The sequence below is a fragment of the Pseudorasbora parva genome, chromosome 10 (assembly GCF_024679245.1).
Source record: "Pseudorasbora parva isolate DD20220531a chromosome 10, ASM2467924v1, whole genome shotgun sequence".
Lineage (NCBI taxonomy): Eukaryota > Metazoa > Chordata > Actinopteri > Cypriniformes > Gobionidae > Pseudorasbora > Pseudorasbora parva.
In genome coordinates, this window is record NC_090181.1 from 1,170,417 (window position 1) to 1,189,474 (window position 19,058).

Genomic DNA, 19,058 nt, shown 5'->3' on the forward strand with positions numbered 1-19,058 from the left:
GATGGATGATGGATGAATAGATGAGTAGATGGATTGATGGTTGGTTGGATGGATGGATGATGTACGAATAGATGAGTGGATGGATGGATGGGTGGGTGGATGGATGGATGGGTGGATGGATGGATGGATGGATGATGGACGAATGAATGAGCAGATGGATTGATGGAAGGATGAGTAAATAGATTGATGGATGGATGGATGAGTAAATGGATTGATGGATGGATGGATGGATGAGTGAGTGGATTGAGGGATGGATGGATGGATGGATGGATGGATGGATGGATGGATGGATGGATGAGTAGATGGATTGATAGAAGGATGAGTAGATGGATTGATGGATGGATGAGTAGATGGATGGATTGATGGATGAATAGATGAGTGGATGGATTGATGTAATAGATGGATTAATGGATAGATGAGTAGATGGATGGATGGATGATGGATGAGTAGATGGATTGATGAATGGATGGATGATTGATGGATTGATGAATGGATAGATGACTGATGGATTAATGAATGGATGGATGAGTAGATGGATTGATGAATGGATGGATGATTGATGGATTGATGAATGGATGGATGAGTAGATGGATTGAGGAATGGATGGATGATTGATGGATTGATGAATGGATGGATGAGTAGATGGATGAGTGGACGGATGAGTAGATGGATTGATGGATGGATGATGAATGGATGGATGATGGATGGATGAGTAGATGGATTGATGGAAGGATGAGTAAATGGATGGATGGATGGATGGATGAGTGGATTGAGGGATGGATGGATGAGTAGATGGATTGATGGAAGGATAAGTAGCTGGATTGATGGAAGGATGAGTAATTGGATGGATGGATGGATGGATGGATGGATGAGTAGATGGATTGATGGATGGATGAAAGAGTAGATGGATTGATGAATGAATGGATGATTGATTGATTGATTGATAAATGGATGGATGAGTAGATGGATTGATGAATGGATGGATGAGTAGATGGATTAGTAGATGGATTGATGGATGGATTGATGGATGGATGAATGGATGGATGATGGATGGATGGATGAGTAGATGGATTGATGGAAGGATGAGTAAATGGATTTATGGATGGATGGATGGATGGATGAGTAAATGGATTGATGTATGATGGATTGATGGATGGATGGATGAGTAGATCTATTGATGGAAGGATGAGTAGATGGATTGATGAATGGATGGATGATTGATGGATTGATGAATGGATGGATGAGTAGATGGATGAGTAGATGGATTGATGGAAGGACGAATAGATGGATTGATGAAAGGATGAGTAGATGGATTGATGAATGGATGGATGAGTAGATGGATGAGCAGATGGATGAGCAGATGGATTGATGGAAGGATGAGTAGATGGATTGATGGAAGGATGAGTAGATGGATTGATGAATGGATGGATGATTGATGGATTGATGAATGGATGGATGAGTAGATGGATTGATGGATGGATGAGTAGATGGATGAGTAGATGGATTGATGGAAGGATGAGTAAATGGATTGATGAATGGATGGATGATTGATGGATTGATGAATGGATGGATGAGTAGATGGATTGATGGGAGGGCGAGTAGATGGATTGATAAAATGATGAGTAGATGGATTGATGAATGGATGGATGAGTAGATGGATGAGTAGATGGAATGATGGAAGGATGAGTAGATGGATTGATGGAAGGATGAGTAGATGGATTGATGAATGGATGGATGATTGATGGATTGATGAATGGATGGATGAGTAGATGGATGACTAGATGGATTGTTTGAATGATAAGTATATGGATTGATGGAAGGATGAGTAGATGAATGAATAGATGAGTGGATGATTGATGGATGAATGGATAGATGTATTGATGGATGGATGAGTAGATGGATTGATGGATAGATGGATGAGCAGATGAATTGATGAATGAACGGATGATTGATGGATTGATGAATGGATGGATGAGTAGATGGATGAATGGATGGATGATGGATGGATGGATTAATGAAAGGATGGATGGATGATCAAACCTTGGCGAAGAACTTGATCTCCTGCTCGTGTGGTGACCTGTCGTTCTTCCCACTGGCTGCCATGGCCTCTGAAACAGTGAGAGTGACGGTCAGTTCCTAATCGACAGATCATTTGACAGATCAGATCATGTGACACATCATGTGACAGATCAAATCATGTGACAGATCATGTGACAGATCAGATCATAGGTGTGTTCGACATCGGCTGCGGCTGGATGCATGCGATCGGCGAGAGTAGCCGAGTGCAGGTGGAGAGGAGCTGCAAACGGAGACGTGACGTCGGACACTTTCTACCTCCCGTGGTGACGCTTGCACTGCGTTTGCAAACTTTATCACAGCTGAAGTTAAAGGGGGGGTGAAACACTCAGTTTCAGTCAGTGTCATGTCAATCTTGAGTACCTATAGAGTAGCATTGCATCCTGCATATCTCCGAAAAGTCTTTATTTTTTTTATAATTATATAAGAAAGATGCACTGTTCCGAGTCTTTCCGAAAAAAGCCGAGCGGGTGGGGGCGTGTCGTGTGGGCGGAGCTAAATAATGACGTGTGCGCGCTGCTATTGTGTTGAGTCGAGTGCGTCGTAAAGCTGTGTCATCCCTAACAGCGGGAAAAAAACTTTATTCAAAATAAAAATATGGCTTTTAATCAGATACAGCCATACATCTATGATCCGGAATCAGACCCAGAGGCTGCAGTTGAACAGGAGCAGCAGCAAAAACGACTAGAGCAGGACGTCTCTATGTGGTACAAGTAGGGATGCGCGATATACCGGTACTGGAAAAATACCGGTATATATTTTATTTAAAACGGTACGATATCATGATTTGGCACATTTCGGTATATGCTGCTTTTCCGAAGTTCACCGCTAGATGGCAGCGCGCTACCCAAACTGACCCGAAACAACCGGCAAATGTGACAACAACATAGACGGACAAAATGGATAAAGCAGTTGAATCTCACTCAAGATGCCCAAAACGAATTAATAAAGAGAGGAGAAGTGACATTTGTAATGACTTTGCTTATAAAACTGAGGAAGAGCCATCAAACCTAGCCAAGAAGCATCGGTCACTATCCTGACTTTAGGACTTCTTAAGAGATCGACAGGTTAGTGATCACTCAAACCATCGCATTTAGACATTTATTTTCTTTTTACACTGATCAACGCACACACACAGCCTAACATAAGATCGAATATCACAATTTCCAGCGTTCGTTTCAACCAATGACATTTAGATCTCTTAATATTTGCACGCGTACTATTGCACTATTTACATTCGCGTTAGGCACAACCGCCTGTGTTTATGTGAATACTCACTAAAGACGGACATTTGTACATAATTCTTCAAATATCTATCTGTGTATTTGACTGTTTAAGGAAACTTAATGTGTAATGTGCGAGCGTGAGCGTGTGTGTGTGTGTGTGTGTGTGTGTCGTATGAGCTCATATCTCCTGTAACTTACGAAATGCTATAAAATCTCTTGCTTGTTCAAATGATTTCCGTTCTCCATCCCGAGACGAGCGTGAAATGTTGAATCGGATTATGCAGATTGCTTTAGTGTAGTGCGATGTCTTTTGAAACCAGAAGCAATTTGCTAATTTTGAGAGATTTTTGCTGAAATTATTTCTCACAAGAAAGTTTTCAAATGACTGATTTGATGTGATAAGCTTTGCTGATTCATTTACTAATAAACATTTGTGGTAATTTCCCACTTTATAAACTCAAAACTTGCATAATTGTTCTCATTCGCGTGCAATATACCCGCGCTAATATCAGACCTTGTGGTATCGATTTAATATCGGTACTTCGGTATTAGATTGTGGTACCGTACCGAAGCCAAAATTGTGGTATCGAGCCATCCCTAGGTACAAGTTATACACTAACTATATAATATGCTTAGCGGCTTGTGTTATTTACATATTTATACTTGAATTATATCGTCGTATTTTTGTCTTTGAAGGTGTACATGTGGGAAGTGCAGTTGTGCACGTGTGTGTGTGTTTACGCGTGGTTTGTGTAGACAGTAAGCGGACCGGTTTTGCACGGCAGGCTAAGTTAGTGTTTACATAGAAAGACACGGAATAGTAGCGCATTTGAATGAAGAAGCGCGCTTATTTAGTTCAACATATTTCCCCCCTCTTTGTGTATTGTTGTTTGGAGTGCTTTTACAATACACAAACATAAAGTTACACATATAGTGGCCAGCTAAACAAATGTACACGCACTACACATCGCATGCTCCATTGATCAATTAACTATACGTGATCATGTTTGGGCTACTTGATGAGCATCGGCAAAAACACAGACATTTGAAGCAGTCTCACTCACCGCCTGCGGTTCTAACGTTGGGACCTTTATCGTTGGGACTGCTCCATCCTTCAGCATTAGGCGATCGGAAAATCCGGCGTCGAGCTGGGCCTTGTTTATGAAACAGTCGGCACCGAAATGCAGCGAACAGATATAAACATTCGCGCAACTCAGTTGCTGATCCGGAAAAGCAAATTCCATCCACTGTTGCCTTAACGCGGGGTTTTGGGGGAATCTGTGCAGGACTGTCTTGGTCTGGCAACCAAAAACGCACTTTTTTGGTGACATTGTTATGTGCACATCACCTGTCCAGCATCCTACAAGCCAGCGCTTTGATGGGCGTAGCCTGTTGCTTTCGCTCTCTCCCTCGCTCTCTCTCACGCGCTTCCGGTAGAATTGTCCGTAAGGCCCATACAAGGAAATTCCGCCCCCATTAACGTCAAAGGGGACGCATGATCTCAAAAAACTTGCTGAAACTTATGACTAACCGGAAGTAGTATTTTTGACAAAGAAATACTCCCATCAAACGTCCACCTTAACTTTTGAAACTTTGTCCATGTTTAGTATGGGATTCCAAGTCTTTAACAGTGTAAAAAGATCAGTATGCATGAAACAGCATTTCACCCCCCCTTTAAATAATAACCATATTTCTCAAATACACAGATGTTTCAAATGATATTTTCATCCAATACTTTATATACTGCTTAAAAAAGCGTCTATTTGGACAAGATTAAAGTTCAACATATAAACCTACCCTATCAATGAAGTGGTGTCAACGGTTTTTATCAGTTTTAGTTTGATAAACATGATGATATAACATCGCGACTACATGAAAAGAGGTTTTACTGTTGATTTGTGATTTGTGATAAATGATTTGTGAGCATTAGCATAACGTAAGGTTTTAGAATAAACACGAAACGCACGTGATCGCTGTCATGCGGTGAATCGGCCAATCGTGGATCAGCTGTGTCGTCATCAGAGCTCGAGCAGCTCCTGCAGTCCCCCTTGAGAATCTGCAGCGGCTGCATCAGCCGGCTACTCTCGAATCGCTCTCGCGGTACTTTGTTGACATACGTCACAGTCACGTGCCGTCGGCGCTGTCACAAGTCGGACAAAATTTCTAACCGGCATGCACTGCTTCAAGTCAGCCGCCGATCGGTCTGTGCATCGCTAGGTGAAGTCGAACAAGTCACATGTGACAGATCATGTGACAGATCAGATCATTTGACAGATCATGTGACAGATCATGACAGAGACACGCACCGAGGTGAGCGATGAACTCCTGCGCCGAGTCCACGTACTTCAGCAGCTTCTTCAGGAACTTGTAGGCGAAGCGCTTCTCCATGGAGGAAGATTCCTGCTCTATGTCCTTTAGACCCCTGAGGGAACACAGCGGACGTTACATGCGGCCCTCGCATGAGCACATGCGTGTAACAGCGCGCACACACACACACACACACACACACACACACATATATATATATATACACACAGGTCATATGCACACGTCTGACCTGCTGATGACGTATCCGTTGATCTGGAGGAAGCGGAACAGATCCTGCGCTCGCTCTCGGTCCTTGGCTTTCTCTTTGGCAGTGAGAGTGTCATAGGGCACCAGCAGAGGATGCGTTCCTACTGCACACGTAACACACAACACATCACGCATGACCTGCACAGGCAACACATCACGCATGACCTGCACACGCAACACAGGCAACACATCACGCATGACCTGCACACGCAACACAGGCAACACATCACCCATGACCTGCACACGCAACACATCACGCATGACCTGCACACGCAACACATCACGCATGACCTGCACACGCAACACATCACGCATGACCTGCACAGGCAACACATCACGCATTACCTGCACAGGCAACACATCACGCATTACCTGCACAGGCAACACATCACGCATGACCTACACAGGCAACACATCACGCATGACCTGCACACGCAACACATCACGCATGACCTGCACAGGCAACACATCAACACATCACGCATTACCTGCACAGGCAACACATCACGCATTACCTGCACAGGCAACACATCACGCATGACCTGCACACGCAACACATCACGCATGACCTGCACAGGCAACACATCACGCATTACCTGCACAGGCAACACATCACGCATTACCTGCACAGGCAACACATCACGCATTACCTGCACAGGCAACACATCACGCATGACCTGCACAGGCAACACATCACCCATGACCTACACAGGCAACACATCACGCATTACCTGCACACGCAACACATCACGCATGACCTGCACAGGCAACACATCACGCATGACCTGCTCAGGCAACACATCACGCACGACCTGCACACGCAACACATCACACACAACCTGCACACACAACACATCACTCATGACCTGCACACGCAACACATCACACATGACCTGCACACGCAACACATCACGCATGACCTGCACACGCAACGTATGACCTGCACACGCAACACATCACACACAACCTGCACACACAACACATCACTCATGACCTGCACACGCAACACATCACACATGACCTGCACACGCAACACATCACGCACGACCTTCACACGCAACACATCACTCATGACCTGCACACGCAACACATCACGCACGACCTGCACACGCAACACATCACACACGACCGGCACACGCAACACATCACACACTACCTGCACACGCAACACGCATTCAGAGCTGAAGAGCGCACACACACACCTCGAGCTCCCAGATCACTCTTCTTCTTCTTGGCCCAGATGTTGTAATAGTTTTCGGCCACCACCTCAACCATCGCCTAAACGACAAGAACAAAATCATATATACATCTATCATTTTTTGATTGAGATGAGTGTGAGATGTGAGTGTGAGATGTGAGTGTGAGATGAGTGAGATGAGTGTGAGATGTGAGTGTGAGATGAATGTGAGATGAGTGAGATGAGTGTGAGATGTGAGTGTGAGATGAGTGTGAGATGAGTGAGATGAGTGTGAGATGAGTGAGATGAGTGTGAGATGTGAGTGTGAGATGAGTGTGAGATGAGTGAGATGAGTGTGAGATGTGAGTGTGAGATGAGTGTGAGATGAGTGAGATGAGTGTGAGATGAGTGAGATGAGTGTGAGATGTGAGTGTGAGATGAGTGTGAGATGAGTGTGAGATGTGAGTGTGAGATGAGTGTGAGATGAGTGAGATGAGTGTGAGATGAGTGTGAGATGAGTGAGATGAGTGTGAGATGAGTGAGATGAGTGTGAGATGTGAGTGTGAGATGAGTGTGAGATGAGTGAGATGAGTGTGAGATGAGTGAGATGAGTGTGAGATGTGAGTGTGAGATGAGTGTGAGATGTGAGTGTGAGGTGTGTGTGAGATGTGAGTGTGAGATGAGTGTGTGCTTCACCTGCAGTTCTCGGGACAGCTGGATGCTGCTCATGTCCAGTGGATTGGGACTGAACCCGTTGCCCTGGAAACACACACCTCAATCCATCAGCTCAGCATTATTGAGTAAAAATTATGTTGGATTTACTTAATTTTATGTCAGCAGGTAACTGGTTTATGTTGAATTTAATTAACATTGTTTATTTCAGTAAACTTATTTTTTTTAACGTAAGGTTATTTCAATGCCATTTAGTTGAGTCAGGTTAACATTCTTAATTTTGTCCAAAACTATTAAGTTCAATTATTAATTGGCGTGGAGAGACAGGTTATAAGCCACGCAGGAGATGAGGACCGGAGAGAGAGAAGCTGGGTACACACAGCGTGCTGGGACTCGGGCTGGTATTCGAGCAGAGAGGAACTGCTAAAAGAAACCAGAGAGACTTTTGAGAGAGACTGAGTAAAACAGTGCGAAGTGCACATTGTCTAAGTACCTGAGTTATTGAGTTAATAAACAGCCTTTGAGTTTCAGCCAGCCGATCCCTGTTGTCTTCTTCCTCACCCACATACACAAACATTGTTACAATATCATACGGACAAAGTGCCAGTTTGATCTTGACAATCACGTCCTTCGGTGTCTGGAGGTTAATAGGTTCAAAAACCTCCCAGAAAACAGAAGCAGGCGACAAGCTAGGAGGGATGGTTAGATTAGAGCAGACATTAAGTCTTAAATTAGTGGTTTTATCAATGAAGAATTTTTGGAAATCCTCACATAGAGCATCAGAAGCAACAGAACATGTATTAACGGATGGATTCACAACAGATTGGATGAAAGTAAACAGGGTCGTTGCGTTAGAATGATTAGATTTCATTACATTTGAAAGATAGGCAGCTTTTACAGACTTAGCAGCATTTTGATAAGAAGTTAGAGAGTCTCTGAACAAAAGGAATGAGGCAGGTAGCCTGTCCCGTTTCCATTTGTGTTCAGACTTTCTGCAAATTCTTCTTCAATCACGAGTAACTGAGTTCTGCCACCTGACAGATTTAGGTTTGCACTTATAATTCATTACATTTATATAGCGCTTTTCTAGACACCCAAAGCGCTTTACATATAGAAGAGGGGAATCTCCTCAGCCACCACCAATGTGCAGCATCCACCTGGATGATGCGACGGCAGCCATATTGCGCCAGAACACACCAGCTGATTGGTGGAGAGGAGACAGAGCGATTAAGCCAATCAGGATTATGAGGTTTAAGAGGAGCAGTCACATTTGCTACCTTTAGCCAGGCAGAGTTTAACCTGCTCAGGTGATGATCAGCATCCAGATCATCAAAAGGATGATCCAAGTGCAGGTGCGAGCATAGTTCAGTAAAACACAGATCAAAATTTGTGCTAAACTGTGTAGAATAGAATCGTGACAATAGGGACTTTAAGCAACAGCCACTGATGGAACGGCAACGGCGTTCTGGCGTTCTATTGCGCATGCGCGACTTTAACTGCTACTTCGTGACGTTCTACTGTAACCGTCTACTACGGGAGAACAGCTGATTTGCCGTAGTCATTAATACGTGACAGATTAGATAAGTAAATATAGTTATGTGGCATTTTAATTGTATCTGTTTATAATTTAATGCCAAAAGCAACCATTCCCTTGCTTTTTAAATTACATGTTTCTTTATATTTGGTAAAATTATGTTAAATGAACCATTACGCCGTCTCTTTATTGTTGCTTAGTGATTTTTGCGTTCTTTGGCTACGGCAGTTAAACGTTTACTTCCGGTCGCTGTTGCCGTTCTATCAGTGGCTGTTGCTTAAAGTCCCTAATGTAGCGGGAGCAACAGTGGGTTGACAGAGCTCCAGAAGGGATGGAGAAAATTGGCTTATGATCAGAAAGTGGAAAATCAGAGAGCACTATGTCCGTGACATCAAGCCCATACGAAAGAACAAGGTCCAACGTGTGGCCCTGAGAGTGAGTGGAGTTTTTGCACCACTGTAATAAATTAAAAGCGTCTAACATGTTAACAAACTCCTGTGAAAAGGAATTTGACAAACAGCAGACATGGATATTAAAATCGCCCATCAGTAGAAAGCGGTCAAAGTTTGCAGCTTAGTTAAATCCTTAGTGGAGTGAGGAGGGCGGTAGACCACCCCTAAACAGACAGGCCCATTCCAGTCAAGGTGAAGAAGTTGAACTTCAAAACTGGAAAAGGCTGTTACAGGAACAAGCCGGCATTTTGCAGAAAGAGAATTTTTTAGGATTGTTATTAGCCCACCCCCACGACCACTGGGACGAGGAGAATTAAAAAATGTACAATTCGCTGAGAGTGATGCCTAGATGTGTCATACAAGTCTAGCTTACTGGTACAGTAATTTATACCACAGTCATTTACATGGTTCATCATATTTGGTATTTATATAATTATTTAAAAAGTGTAAAAAACAACAACAAACTGTCACCGGCCTCACACCGTCAACGGGCTAAGCCTCCATCAGAAGGACTTAGACCCCCGGCCCGCGCCCGGAGAGAGCAGTCTTCTGTACGCCACAATTCCCTCGCCCCGGCTGGGGGACGGGGATTCGGCTGGGCTCTTCCCTCTTTGCTACTGAGGGAATCCTTGTTAGTTTATTTTCCTCCGCTTAGTAATATGCTTAAATTCAGCACATTAGCAGCAGCAGCCCACCCCGTAGGGGGAGCGGGAGGTTTCTCCCCGGCGGGATAGAGGATGCGGGGAGGAGACGGTCTGAACTTGGGAGCGCCTACGACGCTCCAGCCGCGGGGCATGAAGCCCAGATAGATGGCAAAGCGACCCTCAGACAGACGTCGCCCCGGGAGGAACCTGGGGCCGCAAAGTGTGTTCAAAGTGTCGATGATCAATGTGTCTTGCAATTCACATTAGTTCTCGCTTGTTACGACTTTTACTTCCTCTAGATGGTCAAGTTTGATCGTCTTCTCGACGCTCCGCCAGGGCCCGCGAGGAGCTCCGGCGGGGCCGATCCAAGACCTCACTAAACCACCCAATCGGTAGTAGCGACGGGCAGTGTGTACAAAGAGCAGGGCCTTAATCAACGCAAGCTTATGACCCGCGCTTACTGGGAATTCCTCGTTGGTGGGAAACAGTTTCAATCCCCAGTCCCGATCACCAGCGGGGTTCAGCGGGTTACCCGCGCCTCTCGGTGTAGTGACAGAAGATGGGTTTCCGTTTTCGGTTCGCCTACGCCACTAACGTTACAACAGCTGTTACGGGCTGCGGTGTCATTTTCCTGCCACTGCTGTGGAGAACTGGCCTGTCATACTGGTAATATTTGGGCTTTACAGAGGTCCAGGGTATATATCCAGGGTATATAAGATCAACGGCATGAGCACAGAAACCTGTAGCTAACCACACATTATGTCCTTACAGAACACTTAATTATGTTACGGTTGTTAGCTAACGCTAGCTAGGATAACTGAATATTATGTTATATATATATATTATCTTTTATTGATTATAATAGTGAGCAGACAGTTATATACCCAGGTTGCTTTACAGGAACAGTGTTGCTCCTTAATGTTGTTATCCTCTGTCTCTATCGCCAGGTGATGCGGTTGTTCAGTTTTACTCTGTGACCTGTAGGCTACGGCTACAATCTTTATTTTGTTTATTTCATTTCGAGTCACATTCACATCCTGAATATATCCCTCAAATGCATATAGCAGACATTTCTGTCTGCTTCTGTCTGAAATCAACATGTCATTTTTCCAGAAATTGTTCACTATTTCCCCAGGGAGTGCACGAATTGACAGTGGGAGCGCCATTGCAGGTATCGAACACTTGTCGGACATATAGCAACAGTAACTAAGAATTGTTATTAGCAGATCCTCTATACTTCACCTACAAACACACGAACATAACACACACTTTTAAATACCAACAGAACATTAAACATTAAAAAGTCTCTCCATTTTCTCATCTTGTTAAAAATGCATAAATAGCACTTTATTTAAACATTTACTCTCCGAATTCAGCCCCTCTGCAAAGCATGATGGGAAGTGAAAGTCCTGTTTGATTGGGTTACTGGATTAAAACATGAAAATAAAAATATCAAGTTGTGTCAAAGAGACGGTTTTAGGCCAATAAAACATGAACACTGCAAAAAAAACTCTCTTCATTTTGAGTTATTTTTTCCCAAAACAAGACAATCATTTTTACTTGTCTAGTAAATGTTTCTTAATGTAAGAATTTTTAGATATTTGGACGAGAAACAAGACAAAAACTACAAGGACAAAAAAGACAAGGCATTTTTCTGCAATGTGTATGATGCTGTTCACTTTATTTAAGCAATTCATCTTGATTAAACACCATTATACTGTACAAAACACGCTCTTCTTACTTAGTATTTGTGTCTTGTTTCTAGTCTAAATATCAAAAATTCCTAAATCAAGATGCATATTTTTTTTGCATAAATCAAGATATTTTTTCTTGTTATCTTAAAAATAAAATCAAAATTAAGAGAGTTTTTGCTTAAAACAAAATTATCAAAATAATCTGCCAATGGGGTGAGTAAAATAATCTTAATTCAAACAGAAAACAAGATTATTTTTCTCACCCCATTGGCAGATTATTTATCTTATTTTAAGCAAAAACTCTCTTCATTTTGAGTTATTTTCCCCAAAACAAGACAATTACTTTTGCTTGTCTAGTAAATACTTCTTGTTGTAAGAATTTTTAGATGTTTGGACTAGAAACAAGACAAAAATACTGAGTAAGAAAAGCATTTCTTGCAGAGCAGTCATTTTTTTGAGTGTGTGTGTGATGTGATTTCTGAAGCCGATATGAAACACACACACACCTGCGAGGCCTGAGAGACGCGCCGCATCTTCTCCATCTCTCTCTGCTGAAGCATGATCTCTCCATCTTTGGTGCGGTCCACGCTCCAGCCCATCGCTAGCATGCTCTTTAGTGACTCGCGCACCATCCCGCGGTAACTCTCCTTCTCCTGTGGGCCGGAAAAACACGCTCAGGGTCAAAGGTCAAACCACAATGGCCGCTCCGAGGGCCGTCTCCTACCTTCTCCGTCAGTGATTTGTAGGATCTCAGCATTGGGTGAACTTTGGCTTTTTCATCCACGTTTTCTCCGTGTTTCCAGCCCAGAAGCACCTGAACACCCAACACAACGGAATGTCAATGTTTAGTGTGCTTCTACAGCGCTTTATACAACACACACAAAGTTTCAAAGCAGCAGCACAGTAATACACACACTGCAAAAGATGCTCTTCTTACTCAGTCATTTTGTCTTGTTTCCAGTCTAAATATCGAAATATTCTTAAATCCAGAGGCATTTACTGAAGTGAGTTTTTGCTTTAAACAGGCAAAATGATCTGCCAATGGGGTGAGAAAAATAATCTGATTTCTGATTGAAATCTTGTTTCTTGTTTCCGTCCCAAACAGAAATAAGATTATTTCTCTCACTCCATTGGCAGATCATTTTGCCTGTTTAAAGCAAAAAGTGTTAGAATTTTTAGATATATAAGAACAGATGTAACACACTCTATCTCTCTCTCTCTCTCTCTCACACACACACACACACACACACACACACACACACACACACACACACACACACAGAGCTTCTCAAACAAGAACAGATGTAACACACTCTATCTCTCTCTCTCTCACACACACACACACACACACACACACACACACACACACACAGCTTCTCAAACAAGAACAGATGTAACACACACACACACACTCACTGCTTCTCAAGCAAAAAAATCTTATTTCATTTGACTGGTCTAGTAAATGCATCTTGATTTAAGAACATTTAGATATTTGGACTAGAAACAAGACAAAAATACTAAATAAGAAGAGCGTTTTCTGCCATGATCATCTGTGTGATGTTAGAGGATTTCTTCATCGCCTCACCTTCTCAGCGGCCCATTTCTCGTGGGAATGTTCTGCGTATTTGTTAGCGATGAACTCCAGCTTCTCGGGGAGGCAGATGCTGTGAGAAGGAACGAGGAGAGTCAGTCTCAGATGTGAGGACCATGGGCCTCATTTAGAAAACTTTCCATAGATTTCATCGTGTGTACGTACTAGGGCTGGGACAACGCGTCGACGTCATCGATGACGTCGACGCAAAAAATACGTAGACGCAAAATATGCGCGTCGATTCGTCAGACTCAAAATAAAGATGGCGGCGCCGGAGAGTAGTAGCAACCATAGATGTACATAATAAAGTATATTATGTAATTAAGTATATTATTTATTATGTATATCTATGGTAGCAACACGAGTGGCTCCTCAGACTTTCAGAAGTGCAAGGCTTGCGGGTTGGCCACAGTCTATGGGGTTGGCGCGCGGTGCGCACGGAGCATCACAGGCATGCGCGCACGCGTTTTGTTGTCACGGCTACATAAACAAATTTCTGCACACAGGAAGACAGATGTTTTGGTAATATTTGATGTATTTTAATCACAAAAACAAACGTTTGCATCAAGTGAAAGCATCAGACACATTGGCTACGTTACCTACATAATAAGCTGTTTTAAATTTAAAATGTTCAATGTCTAATCGCGCTGATGTGACCGAGGGTATCCATCCTCTAAGTGAGCAGTTTCATCCCAGGACTATTCCGGTTTTAAACGGAATATTGGCGCCCGTAATGCACTCTACATGTAACTGTTTTCACTGTCATGCCGCGGATGCGCGTGGCGTTTCTGTTCCTGGTCAGCCACGGGGCTGCGTGGCGTTTTCTCTGCCTTTGCACACTAGAAGCGTGTCTGACGCGGCGCTGCTGCTGCTATTGAGGCGGAGGGAAGCCCTATTCCTAATGTTTAACATAAATAGCCTACTGATACAGCAAAGACAACGTCGGGAGTAGCCACATATCTATGGTATTGACGGCAAAATAGGCTACAGAATATTTCGTTCTGTATTGACAGTTGCAATATTTCAAAATCGATAATTGACGTTTTTTATTATTACAATTAGGCCTATATCTGCATTTATGTAAACCTACAGACTTTCAAACATGAAAATGTAATTTAATAATATGTATTCGTGTCAAAATGATATATAAACATCTTTTCCTATTCTATTTTGCCTGGAGACGCTCCCAACACACGTGAAAAATAGGCGCTCTTCTATTTCCAGCATGCACGCGTTTTCCGCGCGTCACAGTCAGTGTGCAAACTCCAACCTGTTAACATGTGAGCCGAAACAAAAACGGACACGCCACGCAGCCGAGACGCTCACGCTTGCAGTGTGTCCCCGGATTTGATTAACCAACTTGTTGATATTTAATCGATGGGCATAGCCTGTAGGCTGAGCTGCATACATAGAAAAATCGTATAATATGTTTCTTTGTTGTAGATTAATACTTATTTATTTGTGTGTGTGTGTGTGTGTGTGTGTGTGTGTGTGTGTGTGTAGCCTACTTTATGTTATCAAGGTTTTATTGAATGCATTGCTCTTGTATAGTCTTACTTTGGAATTTTAAGAGCAATAAACATATATTGCAATGTTAAGGAATTCGTTTTTTCATTCAGATAATTAAATCAACATGTATAAATTGCTATTAGGCAATTAATGGGGAGATAATCGGTAATCGAATCGAATCGTAACCGAATCGGACAGGAAAAATTAATCGTTAGATTAATCGATGCATCGAAAAAATAATCGCTAGATTAATCGTTTAAAAAATAATCGTTTATCCCAGCCCTAGTACGTACGCACAAAAGCTAGAGTTTGCCTACGCACAAAAAGAATTCAGATTTATAAAACCATGTGTCACATGTGGGACCAGGGATGGAAATTAGCACCGCCACAGGCCAAATGCGCATGATTTTGTGTTCACTGCAAAAAATGCTTTTCTTACTCAGTATTTTTGTCTTGTTTCTAATCCAAATATCTAAAAATTCTTAAAACAAGAAGTATTTACTAGACAAGCAAAAGTAATTCTCTTGTTTTGGGGAAAAATAACTCAAAATTGAGAAAGTTTTTGCCTAAAATAAGATAAATAATCTTGTTTTCTTTTTGAATTAAGATTATTTTTCTCACCCCATTGGCAGATTATTTATCTTATTTTAAGCAAAAACTCTCTTCATTTTGAGTTATTTTATCCCAAAACAAGACAATAATTTTTACTTGTCTAGTAAATGTTTCTTAATGTAAGAACTTTTAGATGTTTGGACTAGAAACAAGACAAAAATACTGAGTAAGAAAAGCATTTTTTTGCAGTGCAAGGACTCGATCTGGAGTTCGATCCTTCTGAGACGCAAGGCGAACGTGATTGGACAGAAAGTGAGGCTTCTTTTGTCATCGATCACGTGACTCTGGGACACCAATCGCCACCCCGATACGGAGCGTCCGCGCATCAAAGCTTCAGTGTCATACGTAACATCACTAGTGTTTATCATGACAATTCGTACTTGGCTGTGTTTATGGGCCTGGGGTCGAAGTTCCCCTGCGAGTCCACAGACACCGGCTTCTCCAGCGCTGAGCTGAGTGTCGAGTCGATGTAATCCGGTGGAAGAGCTCCGGCGATGGCACTCAGACACGGCATGGCCATCTTAAACAGATCCGGCTCGTACTTCTGCACACACACACATTCACCAGCTCAAACATGGAAAAAAATGCTTTTCTTCCTCAGTATTTTTGTCTTGTTTCTAGTCCAAACATCTAAAAATTCTTAAAACAAGAAGTATTTACTAGACAAGCAAAAGTAATTGTCTTGTTTTGGGAAAAATAACTCAAAATGAAGAGAGTTTTTGCTTAAAATAAGATAAATAATCTGCCAATGGGGTGAGAAAAATAATCTTAATTCAAACAGAAAACAAGATTATTTTTCTCACCCCATTGGCAGATTATTTATCTTATTTTAAGCAAAAACTCTCTTCATTTTGAGTTATTTTCCCCAAAACAAGACAATAATTTGTCTAGTAAATACTTCTTAATGGTAGAATTTTAAGATGTTTGGACTGAAAATGAGGCAAACATACTAAGTAAAAAAGTTTTTTTTGCAGTGAAAATACATTTTTAAAAAATGTTTTAATGGGTCACAGACACTTGTCAATTATATTTTTATTTAATGCCAATTCAATATTATAATCTCATCAGTTCATGGTTAATATTTGGATAAAAATTGGCGGTTGTCAGGCGGGAAAATTAAAGCACTGGTTCTGTGGTGTTTTTTCTAGGCTTGGTTGTGTTTATGGGGCGCAGTATAACATGTCTTAATATTTCTTCTTTTTTTAAATGGCATATTTTTCTTCTATCCTCCCTTTATTCCACACCGCTGTCTGTGCTTTGAACGGCTCGTCTGCTTCCTGCTTCTCTGAAGCCCCTCCCTCTGAAAAACGCAATGGTCTTAGATTGGTCAGATGGCCAAATGTAGTTTCCTGTATTTTTATTGGCTGAAGTGCCAAGCACAGGTTAAGGCCACGCCCCTTCCCATTATGGGCAGAAGTCACATCTGCGGAGACTAGCGAGGGTTTATGATGTCACCAACCCAGGAAGAAGCTCGTTGTAGTCCAAAGCGGCCATTTTTGTAGGCAATAAACTGCCGTAACTTTAAAAGACAATATCTCCGTTTGCAGTGAACTTTCAGCGCTGTAACTTTGCAGAGACTGTTAATGCTCAAGCAGCGACATTACACACTAACTAAAGTTACACAAGTCTAATCGCATGCAGCCACACCCTTTAACCGAAATGAGCATCTCTAGTGACAATACAGCTAATTAGAGATTTATAAGCAATCTAAACAACAAATTAGTAAATTATGTAAGTGTTAGATGTGTCCTTGGCATATTAAAAGATCAAAAATCTACTGACCCCGAACTTTTAAACGGTAATGAACAGCCACATAATGACCCAGCATGCCCCAAAAATCACAAATGAGCAAAGACTGGAGGTCACCTTCTGAGACAGAGAATCAAATATTCCCCAAAAGATCTTCTTGGTGAGCAGGAGCTCCTCCTCAGACGCCAGACCATAACTTCCCCATCCGGACGGCAGGCAGTAATACTTCCAGTTCTGCTCGTAATGATTGGTCAACAGCTGTGACACACACACACAACCACACACACACACACAATTTTAAAACACGTAATCCGTGTTATCAGCTAATCAGACTAATAAAGCTTTCACAGAAACACTCTCAAAGAGACTCACACTGCAAAAAACGCTCGTCTTATTTAGTATTTTTTTCTTGTTTCCAGTCCATTTATCTAAATACTCCTAAATCAAGATGCATTTACTAGATAAGTAAAATCACAAGATATTTTATATGTTTTCTTGTTTTCTGGGGAAAAATATCAAAATGAGTTTTTGCTTAAAACAGGCTAAATGATCTGCCAATGGGGTGAGAAAAATAAACGTATTTCTGTTTGGGACGGAAACAAGAAACAAGATTTCAATCAGAAATAAGATTATTTTTCTCACCCCATTGGCAGATCATTTTGCCTGTTTTAAGCAAAAACTCACTTCATTTAGATTTTATTTTCAACAAAATAAGAACAAATATCTTGTGTCATTTTACTGATTTAGTAAATGCATTGTTAACAGCATCTTGATATAAGAATTGTTAGATATTTAGACTAGAAACAAGACCAATTTTCTAAGTAAGACGAGCATTTTTTGCAGTGTAAACAGAAGGGGCGGAGTCACTGCAGATTAACTGAGGGAAATAAACTCAACTCTACAGAGAACGCGCTGCAGTGAAAGTATAATCACAATCTCTGTGAAGTATGAAGGCAATGATCAGACGCTGCTCACCTTCAGAGGCATCTTACAGTATTCAGACAACAGCGGCACGTCAAACACCAGCCGACGTAGAAGATGCTGCAGCATGGACGGTCTGAGGTACCTGGAGGAGGGTAAACACACACACACACTCAACTGGCTGCTTATGAACCGCTGTTAGGCGGACAATGATAACGACAACTATAACGCTAACGAACAATAACTAATGAAACTATAACAATAACTAACTATAATGATAACTATAACCAACTTCCCCTCTCATGATCAGCGGGACACCAGTAGAGAGAGTGAGCAGCTTCAAATACCTGGGTGTCAACATCTCCGAGGACCTGACCTAGACTGCACATATCCAGTCTCAGGTGAAAAAGGCCAGGCAAAGACTGTACCACCTGCGCCAGCTGAGGAAATTCCGGGTCTCACCAGCTATCCTGAAAACTTTCTACTCAGGGGCGATAGAAAGTTTACTGACTCAGTGCATCACAGCGTGGTATGGTAACAGCACCAGTCACGACCTCAAAGCCCTGCAAAGAGTGGTGCGCTTGTCCGAGCGCATCTCAGGGTCAGCTCTCCCGTCTCTGCAGGACA

The 19,058-nt window shown here is 42.2% G+C and overlaps 1 protein-coding gene across 5 annotated transcripts in view; it reads right to left on the reverse strand.

Moving 5' to 3' along the window:
- The window catches only part of LOC137090868 (ryanodine receptor 3), a 294,990-nt gene that overhangs the window by 85,979 nt on the left and 189,953 nt on the right, over positions 1-19,058 (reverse strand). For all 5 annotated transcript variants that reach the window (XM_067454843.1, XM_067454842.1, XM_067454840.1 and 2 more), the window contains exons 50-60: positions 18,486-18,576; positions 17,628-17,768; positions 16,142-16,305; positions 13,635-13,713; positions 12,774-12,863; positions 12,556-12,702; positions 7,750-7,812; positions 7,079-7,154; positions 5,860-5,980; positions 5,609-5,724; positions 2,041-2,108 (exon numbers count right to left, since the gene is read on the reverse strand). In XM_067454843.1, coding sequence (XP_067310944.1) covers positions 2,041-2,108; positions 5,609-5,724; positions 5,860-5,980; positions 7,079-7,154; positions 7,750-7,812; positions 12,556-12,702; positions 12,774-12,863; positions 13,635-13,713; positions 16,142-16,305; positions 17,628-17,768; positions 18,486-18,576 — 1,156 coding nt within the window. The remainder of the gene's footprint in view (positions 1-2,040; positions 2,109-5,608; positions 5,725-5,859; positions 5,981-7,078; positions 7,155-7,749; positions 7,813-12,555; positions 12,703-12,773; positions 12,864-13,634; positions 13,714-16,141; positions 16,306-17,627; positions 17,769-18,485; positions 18,577-19,058) is intronic.